Below are 21,025 nucleotides of genomic sequence, written 5' to 3'. Positions count from 1 at the left end.
AAGTGATCACTAGGAGGGCAGAGGAAATGTTACAAGGACACTCTGAAAGCCTCCCTAAATAAATGCAACATTCACATAGAGACGTGGGAATCGCTTAGAGTGCACAAACTGGAGAAGAAGTAGCCAAGAAGGCGTCAATGACCTTGAGTGTCACAGGGTGGAGGAGGCGGAGGCCAAGCATAAACAGTGCAAAGACGGTGCAGAATCCAGAGCATCCCTCCCACCAACATCATCAAATACCACCTGCCAAACCTGTGGCAGAGTCTGCGGATTCAGGATTGGACTATTCAGCCACTGCAGAACACATCTCCCCGGAGTGGAAGCAAGTCACCCTCAACCCTGAGGGACTGCCCAAGAATAAGATAATCTGAATAGAGACCAATTACATTTAAAGAGAAATTTGAATTGCCAGTGAATAACTGAAAGGATAACAAAACACGATTTCATGCTTTAAAACCTTTACTTGAACTGCTGCAGTCCATGTGCTGTAGGTACATCCACAGTGCTGCTGGGGGGAGGAGTGCCAAGATTTTGACCCAGCAGTAGTGAAGGGACAGCAATATGTTTCCAAGTCATGAGGGTGAGTGTTTGTAGGGGAACTTCCAGGTGGTGATGTTCCCATATATCTGATGCTTTTGTCAAGGAACTTGGCGAGTTCCTGCTGTGCATCTTGTCGATGGCACACATGAGACTACTGTGTGCCAGTGGTGGAGGAAAGTTTGTGGAAGGGGAGCCAATCAAGCATGTTGCTTTATCCTGGATGGCATCAATCATCTAGTGTTTATGGAGCTGCACTCATCCATGAAATGGGGAGGGTATTCCATCACAATCCTCATGTGTGCCTTGTTGATTGTGGACAGGCTTTGGAAATCAGGAGGTGAGTTACTCACCTCATGATTCCTAGCCCCTGACCTGCTCTTGTAGCCACAGTATTTATATGGTGAGCCAGTTGATTTTCTGGTCAATGGTATCCCCAGGGTAGTGGGGGATGCAGTAAGGTAATACCATTGAATGTTAATTTTTTAAAAATAATCTTTATTGTCACAAGTAGGCTTACATTAACACAAAGTTAGGCTTACATTACATTAAGTTACTGTGAAAAGCCTCCAGTCGCCACATTCCGGCGCCTGTTCGGGTACAGAGAGGGAGAATTCAAAATGTTTAAATTACCTAAGAGCACGTCTTTCGGGACTTGTGGAAGGAAACTGGAACACCCGGAGGAAACCCACGCAGACACGGGGAGAACGTATAGAATCCGCATAGACAGTGACCCAAGCCGGGAATCGAACCTGGGACCCTGGTGCTGTGAAACCATAGTACTAACCACTATGCTACCGTACTGCGCAAAAGCAATGGTTATGTTCGCTCATTGCCTGGCACTAGTGGTGCAAATGTTACTTATCAGCCCAAGTCTGGATGTTATCCAGGTCTTGTTGCATTGCGAATGGTGGTGAATATTGATGATTGCACAGCAAACCCCACCCTATCTGACCTCATGATAGAAGGAAGGACATTAGTGAAGCGTTGAAGGTGGTTGGGCTGAAGACACTCCCCTCAGGGGAATGTCCTGGAACCGAGATGATTGACCTCCACCAACCACAATCATCTTTCTTTGTACAAGGTATAACTCCAAACAATGGAGAGTTTCCCCCAATATCAAAGAACAAAGAACAAAGAACAAAGAAATGTACAGCACAGGAACAGGCCCTTCGGCCCTCCAAGCCCGTGCCGACCATACTGCCCGACTAAACTACAATCTTCTACACTTCCTGGGTCCGTATCCTCCTATTCCCATCCTATTCATATATTTGTCAAGATGCCCCTTAAATGTCCCTATCGTCCCTGCTTCCACTACCTCCTCCGGTAGTGAGTTCCAGGCACCCACTACCCTCTGCGTAAAACACTTGCCTCGTACATCTACTCTAAACCTTGCCCCTCTCACCTTAAACCTATGCCCCCTAGTAATTGACCCCTCTACCCTGGGGAAAAGCCTCTGACTATCCACTCTGTCTATGCCCCTCATAATTTTGTATACCTCTATCAGGTCGCCCCTCAACCTCCTTCGTTCCAGTGAGAACAAACCGAGTTTATTCAATCGCTCCTCATAGCTTATGCCCTGCATACCAGGCAACATTCTGGTAAATCTCTTCTGCACCCTCTCTAAAGCCTCCACATCCTTCTGGTAGTGTGGCGACCAGAATTGAACACTATACTCCAAGTGTGGCCTAACTAAGGTTCTATACAGCTGCAACATGACTTGCCAATTCTTATACTCAATGCCCCGGCCAATGAAGGCAAGCATGCCGTATGCCTTCTTGACTACCTTCTCCACCTGTGTTGCCCCTTTCAATGACCTGTGGACCTGTACTCCTAGATCTCTTTGACTTTCAATACTCTTGAGGGTTCTACCATTCACTGTATATTCCCTACCTGCATTAGCCCTTCCAAAATGCATTACCTCACATTTGTCCGGATTAAACTCCATCTGCCATCTCTCCGCCCAAGTCTCCAGACAATCTAAATCCTGCAGTATCCTCAGACAGTCCTCATCGCTATCCGCAATTCCACCAACCTTTGTGTCGTCTGCAAACTTACTAATCAGACCAGTTACATTTTCCTCCAAATCATTTATATATACTACAAAGAGCAAAGGTCCCAGCACTGATCCCTGTGGAACACCACTGGTCACAGCCCTTGCAATTAGAAAAGCATCCCTCCATTGCTACCCTCTGCCTTCTATGGCCTAGCCAGTTCTGTATCCACCTTGCCAGTTCACCCCTGATCCCGTGTGACTTCACCTTTTGTACTAGTCTACCATGAGGGACCTTGTCAAAGGCCTTACTGAAGTCCATATAGACAACATCTACTGCCCTACCTGCATCAATCATCTTAGTGACCTCCTCGAAAAACTCTATCAAGTTAGTGAGACACGACCTCCCCTTCACAAAACCGTGCTGCCTCTCACTAATACGTCCATTTGCTTCCAAATGGGAGTAGATCCTGTCTCGAAGAATTCTCTCCAGTAATTTCCCTACCACTGAAGTAAGGCTCACCGGCCTGTAGTTCCCGAGATTATCCTTGCCGGGATATCCAGTGACACCAGTTTTTCTTGGGCTCTTTTGATGCCATACTCAGTCAAATATGGCCTTGATATCAAAGTAGCCACCTCACCTCTGGAGTTCATGGTGGTGTAATACTGATGGACTCAAACCTTACAGAATGTCAGACTGTTGTTTGACTAGTTTGAGACAGCTCTCCCAAATTTGGCACAAGCCATCAGATGTTAACAAGGAGGATTTGAGCTGAGTTTGTCACTGACATTTCCTGTGCCTAAGTCGATGCTGGGTGATCCGTCCGATTTCATTCCTTTTTGTAGACTTCATAGTGGTTTCATACAACTGAGTGACTTGCTAGGCCATTTAAGAGGGCATTCACAAGTCAACCACATTTCTGAGCGTCTGGAGTCACATGTAGGTCAGATCAGGTAAGGATGAGGGGCTTCCTTTCCTGAAGGACATTACAGATTTTTATATTGAGTTCAAATGCAAACCCAGGTCCTCAGAGCATTACCCTGGGTCTCAGGATTACTAGTCTAGCAGTCTAGTAACAATACCCGTACACCGTCGCTAAAGCACATCCCCATGGCAACATAAATCACATGGACCACGTATCTAGGTAGACATACCAATTAGCCACCCTTTTAGACACCCAACTCCATTCTATCTTCAAACCAAAAAGAGACAAAACAGTTTACAAAACCTGGCATTTCCAACAATTTCCTGGGACTTGAGGCACTGATTTTCACAATGCCGGACAGCATCCAACATTGTAAAAATTGCAGAGGAGGCCAAAACGCACATGTTCTGGCCTAAATATGAGGACCTACCATTTTTGCTTGACCAGAATAGGCCCAGGTTGGGAATTGCACATGATCGTTTCCTGCGGGGGGGGGGGTGTGTGTGCGTGCGTGCGTGCGTGCGTGCGTGCGTGCGCGCGCGTGTGTGTGTGTGGATTAGACCTGGTAGGAGCCAGTGGAGGGGTGTGTGTGCAGATTAGACCTGGTAGGAGCCAGTGGAGGGGTATGTTTTATAAGCACAGCACAAATGTAATAAAGAGGAAATGGAAACTTTAAAAACAACATTGGAGTTAAAATATTGTATTCAATTGAATGACTGCAAGATGTGGGTGGTGATTTTGCTAGACTGGTTCACAGTACATTTCAATAGAAATTTCACAAAAACATTTACAGCTTCACTAAGCACACATTAAATGTTTTTTATTTAAAAAAAAAAATTTGTTCATGGACGAGCAAGTATTGCCCATCCCCAATTGCCCTCAAGGGGGCAGTTAGAGTCAACCACATTGCTACAAGTCTGGAGTCACATGTAGGCCAGACCAGGTAAGAATGACATATTTCCTTCCCTAAAAAGGACATTAGTGAACCAGGGGCGAGATTCTCCGACCCCCCCGCAGGGTCGGAGAATCGCCGGGGGCTGGCGTGAATCCCGCCCCCGCCGGTTGCCGAAGTCTCTGGCACCAGAGATTCGGCGGGGGCGGGAATCGCGCCGCGCCGGTTGGCGGGCCCCCCCGCTCGATTCTCCGGCCCGGATGGGCCGAAGTCCCGCCGCTAAAATGCCTGTCCCGCTGGCGTAAATTAAACCACCTACCTTACCGGCGGGACATGGCGGTGCGGGCGGGCTCCGGGATCCTGGGGGTGGCACGGGGCGATCTGGCCCCGGGGGTGCCCCCACAGTGGCCGGACCCGCGATTGGGGCCCACCGATCCGCGGGCGGGTCTGTGCCGTGGGGGCACTCTTTCCCTTCCGCCTCCGCCACGGTCTCCACCATGGCGGAGGCAGAAGAGACTCCCTCCACTGCGCATGCGTGGGAAGCTGTCAGCGGCCGCTGACGCTCCCACGCATGCACTGCCCGGAGATGTCATTTCCGCGCCAGCTGGCGGGGCACCAAAGGCCTTTTCCGCCAGCTGGCGGGGCGGAAATTTGTCCGGCGCCGACCTAGCCCCTCCATGTTGGGGCTCGGCCCCCAAAGATGCGGAGCATTCCGCGCCTTTGGGGCGGCGCGATGCCCGTCTGATTTGCGCCGTTTTGGGCACCAGTCGGCGGACATCGCGCCGTTTCCGGAGAATTTCGCCCCAGATGTTTGTTTGTTTTTTTAACAACAACAATCGGCAATGGTTTCATGGTCATCATGAATTCAAATTTCACCATCTGCAGCGACAGGATTCAAACCCAGGTCCCCAGAGCATTACCTTGGGTTTCTGGTTTACTAATCCAGTGACAACATCACCATGTCACTGCCTTCCCATTAGAAACAGGAGTAGGCCATTCAGCCCCCCAAACCTGTTCCCCATTCAATAAGATCATCAGTGATCGGATTGCAGCCTCAATTCCACATTTCACTTTCCGCTGATCTCCCTTCTTAATCAAGAATATATCTACCTCGGCCTCAAAATATTCATAGACCCTGGTTCCACTACTCTTTGAAGAGAAATTCCAAAGATTCGCAATTCTCTGAGAAAAAAAATTTCTAACCTCCACCTTAATGGGAAATCCCTTATTTTTAAACTGCATCACCTAGTTCTATCCACTCTCACAAGCAGTAACATCAATTCAGAATCCACCCTGTCAAGTCCCCTCAAGATCTTGGGCGTCATTCTCCGACCCCCCGCCGGGTCGGAGAATGGCCGTTGGCCGCCGTGAATCCCACCCCCGCCCAAGTCTCCGGTACCGGATATTCGGCGGGGGCGGGAATCGGGCCGCGCCGGTTGGCGGGACCCCCCGCTCAATTCTCCGGCCCGGATGGGCCGAAGCCCCGCCCAGAAATTGCCTGTCCCGCCGGCGAAATCAAAGCTGGTATTTACCGGCGGGACCAGGCGGCGTGGGCGGGCTCCGGGGTCCTGGGGGGGGCGCGGGGCGATCTGACCCCGGGGGGTGCCCCCACGGTGGCCTGGCCCGCGATCGGGGCCCACCGATCCGCGGGCGGGCCTGTGCCGTGGGGGCACTCTTTCCCTTCCGCCTCCGCCACGGCCTCCACCATGGCGGAGGCGGAAGAGACTCTCCCCACTGCGCATGCGCGGGAAACTGTCGGCGGCCGCTGACGCTCCCGCGCATGCGCCGCATTTCCGCGCCAGCTGGCGGGGCACCAAACGCCATTTCCGCCAGCTGGCGGGGCAACAAACGCCATTTCCGCCAGCTGGCGGGGCGGAAATCCCTCCGGCGCCGGCCTAGCCCCTCAATGTTGGGGCTCGGCCCCCAAAGATGCGGAGCATTCCGCACCTTTGGGCCGGCGCGATGCCCGTCTGATTGGCGCCGTTTTTGGCGCCAGTCGGCGGACATCGCGCCGTTGGGGGAGAATTTCGCCCCTTATGTTTCAATGAGATCACCTCTCAATCTTCTAAAACAAAATGTAGGCTGAAGAAATTCAGTTTTTGTTAATGCCCAAGTGAAGCTGGAACATTCTTCCTGATGCTCAATAAAACTCCCACCCACCTTTTATACTAATTTGTTTTTCAAAAATAACTCATTCATAAAATATCTGAAATACCATTACAAACATTCCAAAATGGCTATCACAGAAAGTGCAGTAAATTCAGGTGTTGAAATGAAAGGAAAATCACTTATTGTCACAAGTAGGCTTCAAATGAAATTACTGTGAAAAGCCCCTAGTCGCCACATTCCGGTGCCTGTTCCGGGAATTGAACTGGGCTGCTGGCCTGCCTTGGTCTGCTGTCAAAGCCAGTGATTTAGCCCTGTGCTAAACTAGCCCCAGTCAATGTTCTACATAGATCATGTTGCACTCTGAGGTATTTCAATGTTACATGCAAACAGTGGGTAGGCCAGAAGAATCAATCCAGTCTGGTCTTTTCCATTCATGTGGGTTTATTGTAAGACACTTCCTCATAACTACTCACCCACAAGAAACCAACACACCAAAGTGTTCCAGCTGTCTGCATTTATAAGATAATCAGTGTCATATGGTTAACTAGCAATTCACTTAACAAGGTAATTGCCATACACAGTGATTCATTTGACGTTCAATACAATTTAAATGAACAATACAGCCATTTCAAAATTGTCATTACAAAGGGTGCAATGGTATTTAAGTTGTCTACATAGATGAAGTTGGACTCTGGGGATGCTTCAATACAATTGTGGTACACGTGATATTCACTGTGTATATTCAATGTGACTCATGCAGCCCAAGGAGTTTGATGCAACTTCCTTCCCTTCAGTGCACTGTGACTGAAAGGTGTCAGACAGTGCGCCTGTGCAGCAGCCCCCCCACCCCTCTCCACCCCCAGTCTTTCTTCCACAGTTATAATAGTGTACCAACCTTGCCATTATTACTGATGTGTTGGGTGTTCTGGATCCGTGGAACACATACAGGCCACCAACACTTAAAATAGTGCAACACTATTTTATTAAGTTAGAAACTGTTGAACATACTTTCACTGTGGATTAACACGATGTTAGATTAAACTAAAGACCTATGCCTCTCTGAACCAGTCTATGCACTCAGCACATGGTGAGGACCTGTGCTATAAGCTCTGTCCTTATAGAAGGCTGCATCCCAAATGAATGGGAACTCTGAAGTCCCCTGGGCGGGATTCTCCACTCCCACGCCGAAGTGGCCGCGCCGTCGTGAACGGCGTCGAGGTTCACGACGGCGCGGAACGGCCCCGGTCCCGACCGATTCAGGCCCTGACAATGGGCCAGGATTGGGGCCGCGTCATCTACACGCGCCAGGCCTTGTTGCCCGCGTAAAAGCGGCGCCGCATAGATGACGCGGCCGGCGCCGCATAACGGGCGTCATCCGCGCATGCGCGGGTTGGCCGGCGCCAACCTGCGCATGCGTGGTTGCCGTCCTCTCTAGGTCCGCCATGCAAGAAGATGGGGGACGGATCTTGCGGGGCCGCGGAAGGAAGGAGGTCCTCGTTCAGAGAGGACGGCCCGACGATCGGTGGGCACCAATCGCGGGCCGCCCCCCCACAGGCCGCCCCCCCCCAGCGTTCACGCACCGCCCACGACTGCAGCGACCAGGTGTGGACGGCGCCGGGGGGAACCCACCGTTTTGGCCTGGCCGCTCGGCCCATCCGGGCCTCAGAATAGCGGGGGTGCCGGAGAATCGCCATTTTGGGTGTCTCCGGCGATTCTCTGGCCCGCGAAACTCGACGGGGCCGTTCCCGCCGCTTGGGAGAATCGCGGGAGGGCGTCGGACCGGCGTCCCTGGAAATTTTGGCGGGCTAGGCGATTGTCCCAACCGGCGTGGGAGTGGAGAATCGCGCCCCCTGTCTTTATAGTGAGTGTGCTCTAACTGGTGATTGGCTGCGGTGTTGTGTGTGTTGATTGGTCTTGCTGTGTGTCCATCAGTGTGTGTGTATCTGCACCATGATATACTGGTGTATATCATGACAATTACTATAACAAATTGCGGGCAACTGTGTTTTTTTGCAGTTTATATTCTGGTCTATCCCATTAAGGTCGCCTATTGTTTTAAATATGCACAGCTGGAGGTAATTTGTTGTTTGTAAATCCGAAAGTGAACTTGAAGTAATGGACTGCCTTTCTCTTTTAATAGTTATTTACACAAATTATGTTGTTTGAACATAAGATTATAAGTTATAGCAGCAGGCTATATTGTCCCTCAAAACTGCTCTGCCATTCAAAAATGTCATAGCTGATCTTTTACCTCAGCTTCACTTTTCCATTTGTCCTCATGCCCCTAATTCCTTTTGTGTCTAAAGAATGTGCAGTGCTCTAGTTTCAAAACTTATGTTATTTATATATTTATTATATAATGGATCTTCTGTGACATTCCGAATGCATATTTGGAAATTTGGAGTGTTTTTTTGATGTTTATCATGCCTGCAACTTCAATTTGATATTGTTTTTCCATCTCGTATACCAAAGGGATATGTTATAGATATATTTGTGATACCATTTACCTAATCCTTTACAATGCTTTCTTCAGATACTGTATCTATTTGTGCATTTCTTCCTTGCAAGCCTCATCCCAATTATTTAAATTATAAAAATATTTTATTTTGTTCTCCGGATGTATTTGCAGTTTTTACATAAGATCCAAGGATTTTTTTAAATGTATTCTTCTCTTTTCTATCATTATTTAGCAATGTTCACCGTTCTTGCCTAAGGTCTTGTTGAAGTGGCTCTGACAGGGAGGCAATGTTCACTGGCAATTTGACTGTTGCCACAAATTCTGAGATGATTTATAGTTGACTATTGTATATAGTTGAACAACAAAGTGCCTGTCATGCACATGTGAGCTGACCTGTATTGATAGATTATGTAATTACTGAACCTCAGGAAAGATTGACTTTGGAAGGGTACAAATTCACCGGAATGATGCCAGGGTTTAAAGGGTTAAATTGCGAAGCGAATACAAGCAAATTCAGAAGACGACATAATGTTAAAATCAGAATTAGGATTTTTCACAGTGTAATCAAGAAGCACTGTTACATGCAAAATATATTAGAAATCTAGCAATTGGTTCCCCAAAAGATTATAGGGAAGTAGGAACAATGGACCAAGAGATGACCATTTAGCCCCCTCGAGTCCGTTCCACCATTTAATGAGTTCATAGCTAATCTGTGATCTAACACCATATACCCACTTTTGGTTCACAAAATCTTCCGGTCTAGTAGCCAATATTGTTCCTTTACCAATGCTGCGAAACAGATTAATCTGGCTATTTGTTCATTTGCTGTTCATGGGACTTTGCTGAGAAAAAGTTGGTTGTCATGATTACTTCCACAACAATGACTCCAATTCCAATACAGTAATTAGTTAATTGTAACATTCCTTGAGACATCCTGGGGATATACCTGTTTTTGTAGGTTAATTTATCTTTCACAGGATATAGGGCGAGATCGTCCAGCTGTTCACTGTGTCAGGATATTCCAGTCCCGCCGATGGCGCTCCTGTTGTATTGCATATGTGCTTGAAAGGATATGATGTCTCTATCTCATTCTCTCCAGATGTTGCTGTTTTTATGTTCGTGTTTTTTCTCTTCTCACCATCTGCTTTTATCTCTCTCCCCTATTCCTTTATGCCTTTCTTTTCCTGACTGTTTTTGCTTGTCTATTATCCACTTCTGTTTCTTGTACTTTTTCTTTTCTTTTGTCCAGGTATAAGTTACTGTTATAACCTGCCTGCTTACCATTGGCTGGGGACTAATGACAATCCCACAATCCTGTGGGAGTATGAGCTTCTCCAATGAGGGGGGCGAAGAAATCATTAGCAGACTCCCTGTATAAATAAAGCTGGCCAGTTTGGAACCAGCAGGAAGGAGTAAGCAGCAAGTGAGGTTGCTGCTGTTGTGTATATATATGTTATTGTAAATAAATGTTATTTCTTTGTAACCTTGAAACTCGTGCTGGATTCTTTGTGGCCCTCACAAAACTGGCGATGGGGGTTAAAGTGAATAGCTGTCTACACTGCTGAAGCCACCTCCCTGGATTTTTGTTAGATACAGGTTGGAAGTTGTTTTCTATTGCACCATGCCTCTGTACGGACGTTTGGATGTTTTTGATGCTGTGCTGGAAAGCTGGAACCAGTACGCACAACGGATGCGTTACTATTTCCGGGCAAACAATATCACCGAAAATGAGCGACAGGTGGTCATATTGCTCACTGCCTGCGGCCCGTATACATTTGGGGTGATTAGGAGCCTTACGTACCCAGCTGCGCCGGACACCAAAACATTTGATGAACTTGTGAATTTAGTGGGGCAGCATTTTAACCCAACCCCGTCCACGATAGTCCAACGTTATCGGTTTAATACCGCTGAGAGGACCCCAGGAGAATCCCTTGCCGACTTTCTATCCAGGCTACGCAGGATTGCGGAGTACTGTGACTATGGTGAGACCTTGTCAGAAATGTTACGCGACCGTTTGGTTTGCGGTATTAACAATGCGACCACCCAGAGAAAGTTGTTAGCTCAGCCAACATTGACTTTTCTACAGGCCATTCAAATAGTATTGTCCCGAGAGAGCGCAGAACGAGGAGTGCAGGAGATACAGGGAATGGAAGTGCATGCCTTGGGGTGCAACCCCTTCCATCCGAAAACGTCGCCCGCACTCCTGCGGTACCTTGGGTGAGACGACGTCCGGATCGACGCCAGTGGCCGTCGGACATTCCTCCCCGAAGGGAGCCTTCTCCAGAACCAATGGATGAGGAGCCATGTCCATGTCAGACTTGTAGGCGCCGACCCCATCGTGGACGCCGGTCCTGGGGGCGCCAGAGGCGCCGTCGTTCCGACCGAAACATGGGACCAGCCCAGGGGCCGTACCTTCCATGTGGATGAACCTGCGGCGACTACTCCTGAGGACGTGGAGACGGAGGACAACTGCCTGCAGCTGCATTGTGTGGCAGCTCCCCGTGTGGCCCCCATTAAGGTGACAGTACGGGTCAATGGTCACCCGCTTGAGATGGAGTTGGACACTGGCACAGCGGTCTCCGTGATCGCCCATAGGACATTCAAACGCATCAAGCAGGGTATACAGACCCTTACACTAACTGACTCACAGGCCAGGTTGGCCACCTACACGGGGGAACCACTGGACATTGCAGGAACTACGATGACCCCTGTTGTTTATGGATGCCAGGAGGGGCGTTTCCCACTTATCGTGGTGCGCGGCCATGGGCCCAGCCTGTTGGGTCGGGACTGGTTGCGCCGTTTGCAGTTGCAGTGGCAGCACATCCTCCAAACAGTTTCTGGAGGGTTGACTGAGGTGCTCGGACGATACTCAGATATATTCCAGCCCGGTTTGGGGAAAATAAAAGGGGCCGTAGCCCGTATCCAAGTCGAACCAGGAGCCACGCCGCGCTATTTCCGGGCGCGCCGGTGCCTTACGCCTTGCTCGAGAAGGTAGAAGGGGAGCTCACTCGTTTGGAAACTTTGGGTATTATCAGGCCCGTCCGTTTTGCTGACTGGGCAGCACCAATTGACCTGTAATGAAGCCAGATGCCACAGTTCGCTTGTGCGGCGACTATAAACCTACAGTGAATACGGTTTCCCGACTTGACTGATATCCAATGCCTCGCATAGAGGATCTCGACGCAAAGCTTGCGGGTTGTGGTGGTATGTATTAGGGGTCATGTGGGACTGTGAAGCTGTGATGCTATTGGCTGACAGATCCCAGGTCCTGGTTGGCTGCTGACTCCTGGCTCCGCCCTGAAGGCGGAGTGTAAGAACCCGAGCTTCTCCCCGCCGCTTCATTCTGTTGCTGAACTGCTGGGGACAAGTCTCGCTTAATAAAGCCTGAATCGACTTCATCACTTCTCGTCTCTCTCGTAAGTCATTGTGCGCTACACAGGTGGACTCTCATTCACAAAATTAGATATGAGTCACGTCTACCTACAGTTGGAGCTGGGCCCTGCCTCCCGACCATATGTCACGATTAATACACATCAGGGCCTGTATGAATATACACGTTTGCCCTTTGGAGTATCCTCTGCCTGCGCTATTTTCAACGCGTTATGGAGGGCATTTTGAGAGGTTTATCGCGTGTCGCTGTCTACTTAGATGACGTTTTGATCACAGGGACGTCGGAGCAGGAACATTTGGAAAATCTGGAGGCTGTCCTTAGACGCTTTTCGGTGGCTGGATTCCGTTTCCGTCGCACAAAGTGCGTCTTTCAGGCGAAGGAAGTAGTCTACCTGGGTTATCGGGTGGACTGCGAAGGTTTGCACCCCGTCACAGAGAAGGTGCGTGCAATTCAACATGCCCCCGCCCCGAGTGACACTTCGCATCTTTGTTCTTTTCTCGGTCTCGTAAAATATTACGGGAAGTTCCTCCCCAATCTGGCAACTACGCTGGCCCCGTTGCACCTTCTGCTAAAGGAGAATCACACCTGGGTTTGAGGTCAGCCGCAAGAAACCGCTTTCCGGCAGGTAAAACAACAATTGTCGTCGTCTGGGTTACTAACCCACTGTGATCCTGGAAAGCCTTTGCTCGTCACATGTGATGCATCCCCGTATGGTATTGGGGCCGTCCTGTCCCACAAGGTGGAGAACGGGGCCAAGCGGCTGATAGCTTTCGCCTCCCGCACACTGACTGCAGTGGAAAAAAAGTACGCGCAGATCGAGAAGGAGGGCCTGGCAGTGGTCTTTGCGGTGAAACGTTTCCACCAGTACGTGTATGGCCGCCACTTCACTATCGTGACTGATCATAAGCCTCTGCTGGGACTTTTCAGAGAGGATAAGCCAATACCGCCCATTGCTTCCGCACGGATCCAGCGCTGGGCTTTGTTGCTCGCTGCATACGAGTATTCTCTGGAGCACAAACCAGGAATGCAGATAGCAAATGCCGACGTACTGAGCCGATTGCCTTTATCGACCGGCCTCATGTCGACCCCCACGACCGGTGAGGTGGTTGCAACCCTAAATTTTATGGACACCTTGCCTGTCACGGCATCACAGATCCGTGAGTGGGCCTAGACGGAGCCAGTCCTGTCAAAGGTTCGACACATAGTCCTGTATGGTGGGCAGCATAGACAGCTCCCAGGCGAGTTGCGGGCATTTTCCTCCAAGCTGTCAGAATTCAGCATGGAAGACGGCATCCTCTTGTGGGGGACGCGTGTGATTGTCCCGGAAAAAGGACAGGAGCTGATACTAAGAGACTTGCACAATGGGCATCCAGTGTGACCAAAATGAAAATGTTGGCCAGGAGTTATGTTTGGTGGCCAGGCCTCGACGCCGACATTGAGAAGATGGCCCAAAACTGCTCCATTTGTCAGGAGCATCAGAAGCTTCCGCCGGCCATGCCCCTAATCATTGGGAATGGCAAGGGCGGCCTTGGGCGCGCTTGCATGCGGATTTCGCCTGCCCTTTTCAAGGATCCATGCACCTTTTATTAATCGACGCCCAGTCTAAATGGCTAGAGGTGCATAAGATGATAGGCATAACGTCCTGCGCAACAATTGAGAAGATGCGCTTGTCTTTTAGTAAACATGACCTCCTCAAGGTGCTGGTCACGGATAACGGCACTCCATTCACCAGTGCGGAGTTTGCGAGGTTCATGAAGATGAACGGCATACGCCATATCCGCACTGCCCCTTACCACCCGGCTTCAAATGGGTTGGCGGAGCGCGCAGTGCAGACATTCAAACGAGGCCGAAAGAAGCAGTCTTTCGGATCAATGGACACGTGACTGACTCGCTTTTTGTTTTTGTATAGGACCACCCCCCATGCGGTGACTGGGGTAGCTCCCGCAGAACTCCTAATGGGCCGGAGACTTCGCACTCGCCTTAGTATGGTTTTCCCGGACATTGGCGCAAAAGTACGCCGCACACAAGAACGGCAGGGACGGGGATTTTCTCGGCATCGGCCGATTCGGCAGTTTGCACCGGGTGACCCAGTGTTCGCAATTTTGCTGGTGGTGCCCAGTGGGTCCCTGGCGTAATCTTTCGCCAAACGGGCCCTATATCTTACCAGGTGCAAGCCCAGGGTCGGCTCCAGTGCAAACATGTAGACCACGTTTGGTCCAGAAGACTATCCCTTCCAAAGATTCCCCGCCCCCGGAGCTCATTTTACAGCCACAGAGACCAGAGACAATGGAAAGTAGTCCTCACAATCTTCCTCTGGTGCCTCACTCAAAGCCTGCGCAGGTCGTTACAGAACCGGGTGGAGATAGAGACGCCGAGATGACAGAGGCAGCAGACTCTGACTCCGAGATGGAGACACAGGACGCATCAGAGGGGGAATCCTCGGGCCCACGGGCCGTGGATGTACAACCGTTACGCCGTTCATCACGGAAGCGCCGGTCTCCGACTCGTTACACGCCACCCGATACAGCGCCTCGTGCAAATGGTGTCCGGCCTGCGGCAAAACGAGTCCGACGCCCTCCTTCGCCAGGGTCTTCGGTGGATTCCTTGGACTTTGGGGGGAGGGATGTTATAACCTGCCTGCTTACCATTGGCTGGGGACTAATGACAATCCCACAATCCTGTGGGAGTATGAGCTTCCCCAATGATGGGGGACGGAGAAATCATTAGCAGACTCCCTGAATAAATAAAGCTGGCCAGTTTGGAACCAGCAGGAAGGAGTAAGCAGCAAGCGAGGTTGGTGCTGTTGTGTATATATAATATATGTTATTGTAAATAAATGTTATTTCTTTGTATCCTTGAAACTCGTGCTGGATTCTTCATGGCCCTCACAAAAGTTACCATTTCCTGCAATCTGTGTTTGGAATTTGTCTGCAGAAACAACAGCTCCATCCCTAGCCTCTTCCTCTGTGTCCCCACATTCATCGTATAAACCACCTTTGCACTGGATCCTCCCTTTCTCATTAGCTCTTCACTCTCATCACTTCCCAAACCGCGCCCCCTTTGAATTGCCTAATCAACCACTATACCCGGCCACTATCCTGTTCCACTTTCACTCCACTAATCCTTAACTCTCCATCAGCTCACCCATCTCTCGCATGCTGTGGTAGTATGTATTGGGGGTCATGTGGGACTGGAAGCCCTAATGTCATTGGCTGACAGATCCCGGGTCCTGGTTGGCCGTTGACCTCTAGCTCCGCCCTGAAGGCGGAGTATAAGAAGCCGGAGTCCTCCCCCGCAGGCCATTCTACTATCGAGCTGCGGGAGAACAGACACGCTCAATAAAGCCTCATCGACTTCACTCTATTCGTCTCACGGAGTCTTTGTGCGCTACAATTTATTAAGCGTGCCTAAAAAGGACTATGGAGCTCAGGATCATTCCGGAATGCCTGAGGATCAGCCCCCACGCAGTGAACGCGGCAGCAGCCTTCAAGCACTGGCAGACTTGTTTCGAGGCCTACCTCAGAACGGCCACGGGCCGGGTCACAGAAGACCAAAAACTACAGGTCCTGCACTCGAGGGTAAGCACGGAGATTTTCTCCCTCATTGAAGACTCGGAGGATTTCCAGACGGCGTTCGCAGCACTGAAAAGTCTCTATGTCCGCCCAGTTAACCAAATCTACGCTCGCTACCAGCTCGCGACGAGACGGCAAGGTCCCGGAGAATCGATGGACGAATTCTACGCCGCGCTGCTGATTTTGGGACGAGCCTGCAGCTGCCCTTCGGTGAACGCAAATGAACACACGGACATGTTAATGCGCGATGCTTTTGTGGCAGGTATGAATTCCTCCCAAATCCGCCAAAGACTTCTAGAAAGAGAGTCGCTAGGACTCTCAGAGGCCCGGGCCCTAGCAGCCTCCCTAGACGTGGCCGCGCGTAATACCCGCGCCTACGGCCCCGACCGCGCGGCAGCCCATTGGGCTCCGTACGTACCCGTCGCGACAAACCCACCCCCCCCCCACCCCCGGACACCCCACAGGCTTGCGCGGTCCAAACGGCAAGTCGCACCGGGGGCGCCCGCTGCTATTTCTGCGGCCAGGCGAAACACCCCCGACAGCGCTGCCCGGCCCGCGCAGCGATCTGCAAGAGCTGCGGGAAAAAGGGCCATTTCGCGGTCGTGTGCCGGTCCCGCGAGGTCGCCGCTGTCCCGGGAGAACAGGGAGCCCTGCGAGCCGTTTACGCTCCCCAACCCCCCCAGCGCCCCATGTACGACCCGCAGGCGCAGCCGCTCTGGGTCCCGACCACCGCGGTCCCGGGAGAACAGGGAGCCCTGCACGCCGCTTACGCTCCCCAACCCCCCCCCCCCCCGCACCCCATGTATGACCCGCCGGCGCTACCACTTTGGGTCCCGACCACCACTCCCCACGGAGAAGAGGGAGTTCTGGGCGTCTCTAACGCCCCCCCCTAACCCCCCCCCCCATGCCCCACGTCTAACCCGCCGGTGCTACCAACTTGGGTCCCGACCACCGCGGTCCCGGGAGAACAGGGAGCCCCGCGCGGTCCTAACGCTCCCCAACCCCCCCAGCGCCCCATGTGCGACCTGCAGACGCCGCCATTTTGGGTCCCGGCCACCACGAGGGGAGGAAGGGCGCCGCCATCTTGGACCACCCCAAACCTCTACGACGCGTGGGGGCGGCCATTTTGTCCACCCCCGCCGCCATCTTGTGACCCCCCAGCCATGTGTGATGTATGGGGGCGGCCATTTTGTTCATCCCCGACGCCATCTTGGACGGCAACAACGGACCCCACTCCGCTACTACAACCACGTCTCGCTTCAATTACGCTCGATCAAGCTCGGCCCCGGACACTCCAGACGACGACGACAACGGTGCTAATAAACGGCCACGAGACACCATGCCTAGTCGACTCTGGGAGCACAGAGAGCTTTATCCACCCCGACACGGTAAGACACTGTTCCTTGACCACCTATCCCAGCGCACAAAAGATTTCCCTAGATGCAGGATCCCACTCCGTACAGATCCAAGGATTCTGCATAGTTACCCTAACGGTGCAGGGGAGGGAGTTCAAAAACTACAAACTAAACGTCCTTCCCCAACTCTGCGCCCCCACCTTACTGGGATTAGATTGCCAATGCAATCTACAGAGCCTTACGTTCAAATTCGGCGGCCCAATACCCCCACTCACTATCTGGGGCCTCGCACCCCTCAAGGTGCAACCCCGTCCTTGTTTGCGAACCTCACCCCGGATTGCAAACCCGTCGCCACTAGGAGCAGACGGTACAGTGCCCAGGACCGGACCTTCATTCGGTCCGAAGTCCAGCGGCTACTAAAGGAAGGCATAATCCAGGCCAGCAATAGTCCCTGGAGAGCGCAGGTGGTAGTAGTGAAGACAGGGGAGAAACAAAGGATGGTCATAGACTATAGCCAGACCATCAACAGGTACACACAACTAGACGCGTACCCTCTCCCCCGCATATCCGACATGGTCAATCGGATTGCCCAATATAAAGTCTTCTCCACCGTGGACCTCAAGTCCGCCTACCATCAGCTCCCCATCCGCCCAAGTGACCGCAAGTACACAGCCTTCGAGGCAGACGGGCGATTATACCATTTCCTAAGGGTCCCATTTGGCGTCACAAACAGGGTCTCGGTCATCCAAAGGGAGATGGACCGAATGGTTGATCAACATGGGTTGCGGGCCACGTTCCCGTATCTCGACAATGTAACCATCTGCGGCCACGACCAGCAGGACCACGACGCCAACCTCCAAAAATTCCTCCAGACCGCCAAAGCCTTGAACCTCACGTACAACGAGGACAAGTGCGTTTTTAGCACCAATCGGCTAGCCATCCTGGGCTACGTAGTGCGTAATGGGATAATAGGCCCCTACCCCGAACGTATGCGCGCCCTCATGGAATTTCCCCTCCCGCACTGCTCCAAAGCCCTGAAACGCTGCTTGGGGTTTTTTTCATACTACGCCCAGTGGGTCCCCCAGTACGCAGACAAGGCCCGCCCCCTAATACAGACCACTACCTTCCCTCTGTCGACAGAGGCTTGCCAGGCCTTCAGCCACATCAAAGCGGATATCGCAAAGGCCACGATGCGCGCCATCGACGAGTCCCTCCCCTTCCAGGTAGAGAGCGACGCCTCAGACGTAGCTCTAGCGGCCACCCTTAACCTAGCGGGCAGACCCGTGGCCTTTTTCTCCCGGACCCTCCACGCCTCAGAAATCCGCCACTCCTCAGTGGAAACGGAAGCCCAAGCCATAGTGGAAGCTGTGCGACATTGGAGGCATTACCTGGCCGGCAGGAGATTCACTCTCCTCACTGACCAACGGTCGGTAGCCTTCATGTTCGATAACGCACTGCGGGGCAAAATCAAAAACGACAAGATCTTAAGGTGGAGGATCGAGCTCTCCACCTTCAACTACGAGATTTTGTATCGTCCCGGAAAGCTGAACGAGCCGTCCGATGCCCTATCCCGCGGCACATGTGCCAACGCACAAATTAACCGCCTCCAAACCCTCCACGAGGACCTCTGCCACCCGGGGGTCACTCGGTTTTTCCACTTCACCAAGTCCCGCAACCTCCCATACTCTTTAGAGGAGGTCCGTACAGTCACAAGGGACTGCCACATCTGCGCGGAATGCAAACCGCATTTTTTCAGGCCGGATGGTGCGCACCTGATTAAGGCTTCCCGCCCCTTTGAACGCCTTAGTCTCGATTTCAAAGGGCCCCTCCCCTCCACCGACCGCAACACATACTTTCTTAATGTGGTGGACGAATACTCCCGCTTCCCATTCGCCATTCCCTGCTCTGACATGACCGCGGCCACAGTCATTAAAGCCCTGAACACCATCGTCACACTGTTCGGTTGCCCCGCATACGTCCACAGCGACAGGGGGTCCTTTTTCATGAGTGACGAGCTGCGCCAGTTCCTGCTCAGCAAGGGCATAGCCTCGAGCAGGACGACCAGCTACAACCCCCGGGGGAACGGGCAAGTAGAGAGGGAGAACGGCACGGTCTGGAAGACCGTCCTACTGGCCCTACGGTCCAGGGACCTCCCAGTTTCACGGTGGCAGGAGGTCCTCCCGGACGCTCTCCACTCCATCCGGTCGCTATTATGTACGAGCACTAATCAAACGCCTCATGACCGTCTCCTTGTCTTCCCTAGGAGGTCCTCCTCTGGAACGTCGCTGCCGACCTGGCTGGCGGCCCCAGGACCCATCTTGCTCCGAAAGCATGTGCGGGCACATAAGGCGGACCCGTTGGTCGAAAGGGTTCACCTCCACGCGAACCCGCAGTATGCTTACGTGGAGTACCCCGACGGCCGACAGGACACGGTCTCCCTGCGGGATCTGGCGCCCGCCGGCAACACACACACCCCCCCGACACCATTCACCCAACCCCCCCCTTCCTGCCACCGCCGCACCCCGCGACCGCCCCCTTCCCAGGAGGATCGGTTCCCCTCCCCTCAGGCCCGACCAAGAATAAAGCCCAAGCTGAAACCGTAAGGCTCCCGGAGACGACGACACCGGTACAAGCACCACCACCACCACTGGGGCCGAGGCGATCGACACGGACGACCAGACCACCCAACCGACTCGTGGCGTCGATCTAAATCAATATATGGACTTTTCACAAGAACATTTTGCTTTTCTCCCGATACCGTCTGTAAATAGTTGAAACAGGACAAAATTGTACAATACTGTATTGCCATGTGAATGTTTTCCTCCCAGGACCAGCCCTGTAAACCCTTACCACCATACGAAGCATCACCCCGCCGGGTTCATTTTTGACAAGGGGTGAATGTGGTAGTATGTATTGGGGGTCATGTGGGACTGGAAGTCCTAATGTCATTGGCTGACAGATCCCGGGTCCTGGTTGGCCGTTGACCTCTAGCTCCGCCCTGAAGGCGGAGTATAAGAAGCCGGAGTCCTCCCCCGCAGGCCATTCTACTATCGAGCTGCGGGGGAACAGACACGCTTAATAAAGCCTCATCGACTTCACTCTATTCGTCTCACGGAGTCTTTGTGCGCTACACATGCTCTCCCAAATTCCAGGGGAAAAGAGGTGTCCCCCAACCCCAACCTGTTTTCCCTTTCCTCTGCTTTTATGTTCGCTCCTTACCTGTTTTCCACAAAAAAAACTTTTGCAAAATTCAACTTAGTTTAAACAAAACATTTGAATGTGAACAGACCAGTGATGCAGACTGGAGCCTTCCTGGTCTGTGTGGTTCGGGTGTGACTGGCAGAAACACTGCGAGAGCAGAAAAAGCAAAAACTTCTTACAAAGTGTGAAAGGTCAAAGCAAGGAGGGGTATAACCAAATGAATCATACTGAAGAGTGACCCAAATAGCTGTAAAAAGAATATGTTATTTCTTAGGATTACAGAAATTAGGCCAGGGACTCCAAAACAGCTGGGACATTATACCTGCAAACAATAAGTTCTGACTTAGTACTCCAATTTCCTTTCAATCTGTTTTTCAGCTTGGAGATGAGATTGTTCGGATAAATGGCTACTCAATAGTATCTTGCACCCATGAGGAAGTGATAAACCTTATCCGCACGAAAAAGACCGTCTCTCTGAAAGTCAGACGTAAGTGTGTAATTTTATAAATCTGGCTGATTCAGATTAAATCAGATTTCTATTATTTGTTTGATATGCACTCGCTAATCTAATGTTTATACATCAGCACTTGA

At 51.7% G+C, this 21,025-nt stretch overlaps 1 protein-coding gene across 5 annotated transcripts in view; it reads left to right on the top strand.

Annotated features, from left to right (window-relative positions):
• The window catches only part of ush1c (Usher syndrome 1C), a 420,683-nt gene that overhangs the window by 97,437 nt on the left and 302,221 nt on the right, over positions 1–21,025 (top strand). For all 5 annotated transcript variants that reach the window (XM_072466296.1, XM_072466295.1, XM_072466293.1 and 2 more), the window contains exon 5: positions 20,813–20,921. In XM_072466296.1, the coding sequence (XP_072322397.1) occupies positions 20,813–20,921 (109 nt within the window). The remainder of the gene's footprint in view (positions 1–20,812; positions 20,922–21,025) is intronic.

The sequence above is a fragment of the Scyliorhinus torazame genome, chromosome 10 (assembly GCF_047496885.1).
Source record: "Scyliorhinus torazame isolate Kashiwa2021f chromosome 10, sScyTor2.1, whole genome shotgun sequence".
NCBI lineage: Eukaryota > Metazoa > Chordata > Chondrichthyes > Carcharhiniformes > Scyliorhinidae > Scyliorhinus > Scyliorhinus torazame.
Note: the sequence above shows the minus strand (reverse complement) of the source record. Positions and strands in the feature narration are given on the sequence as shown.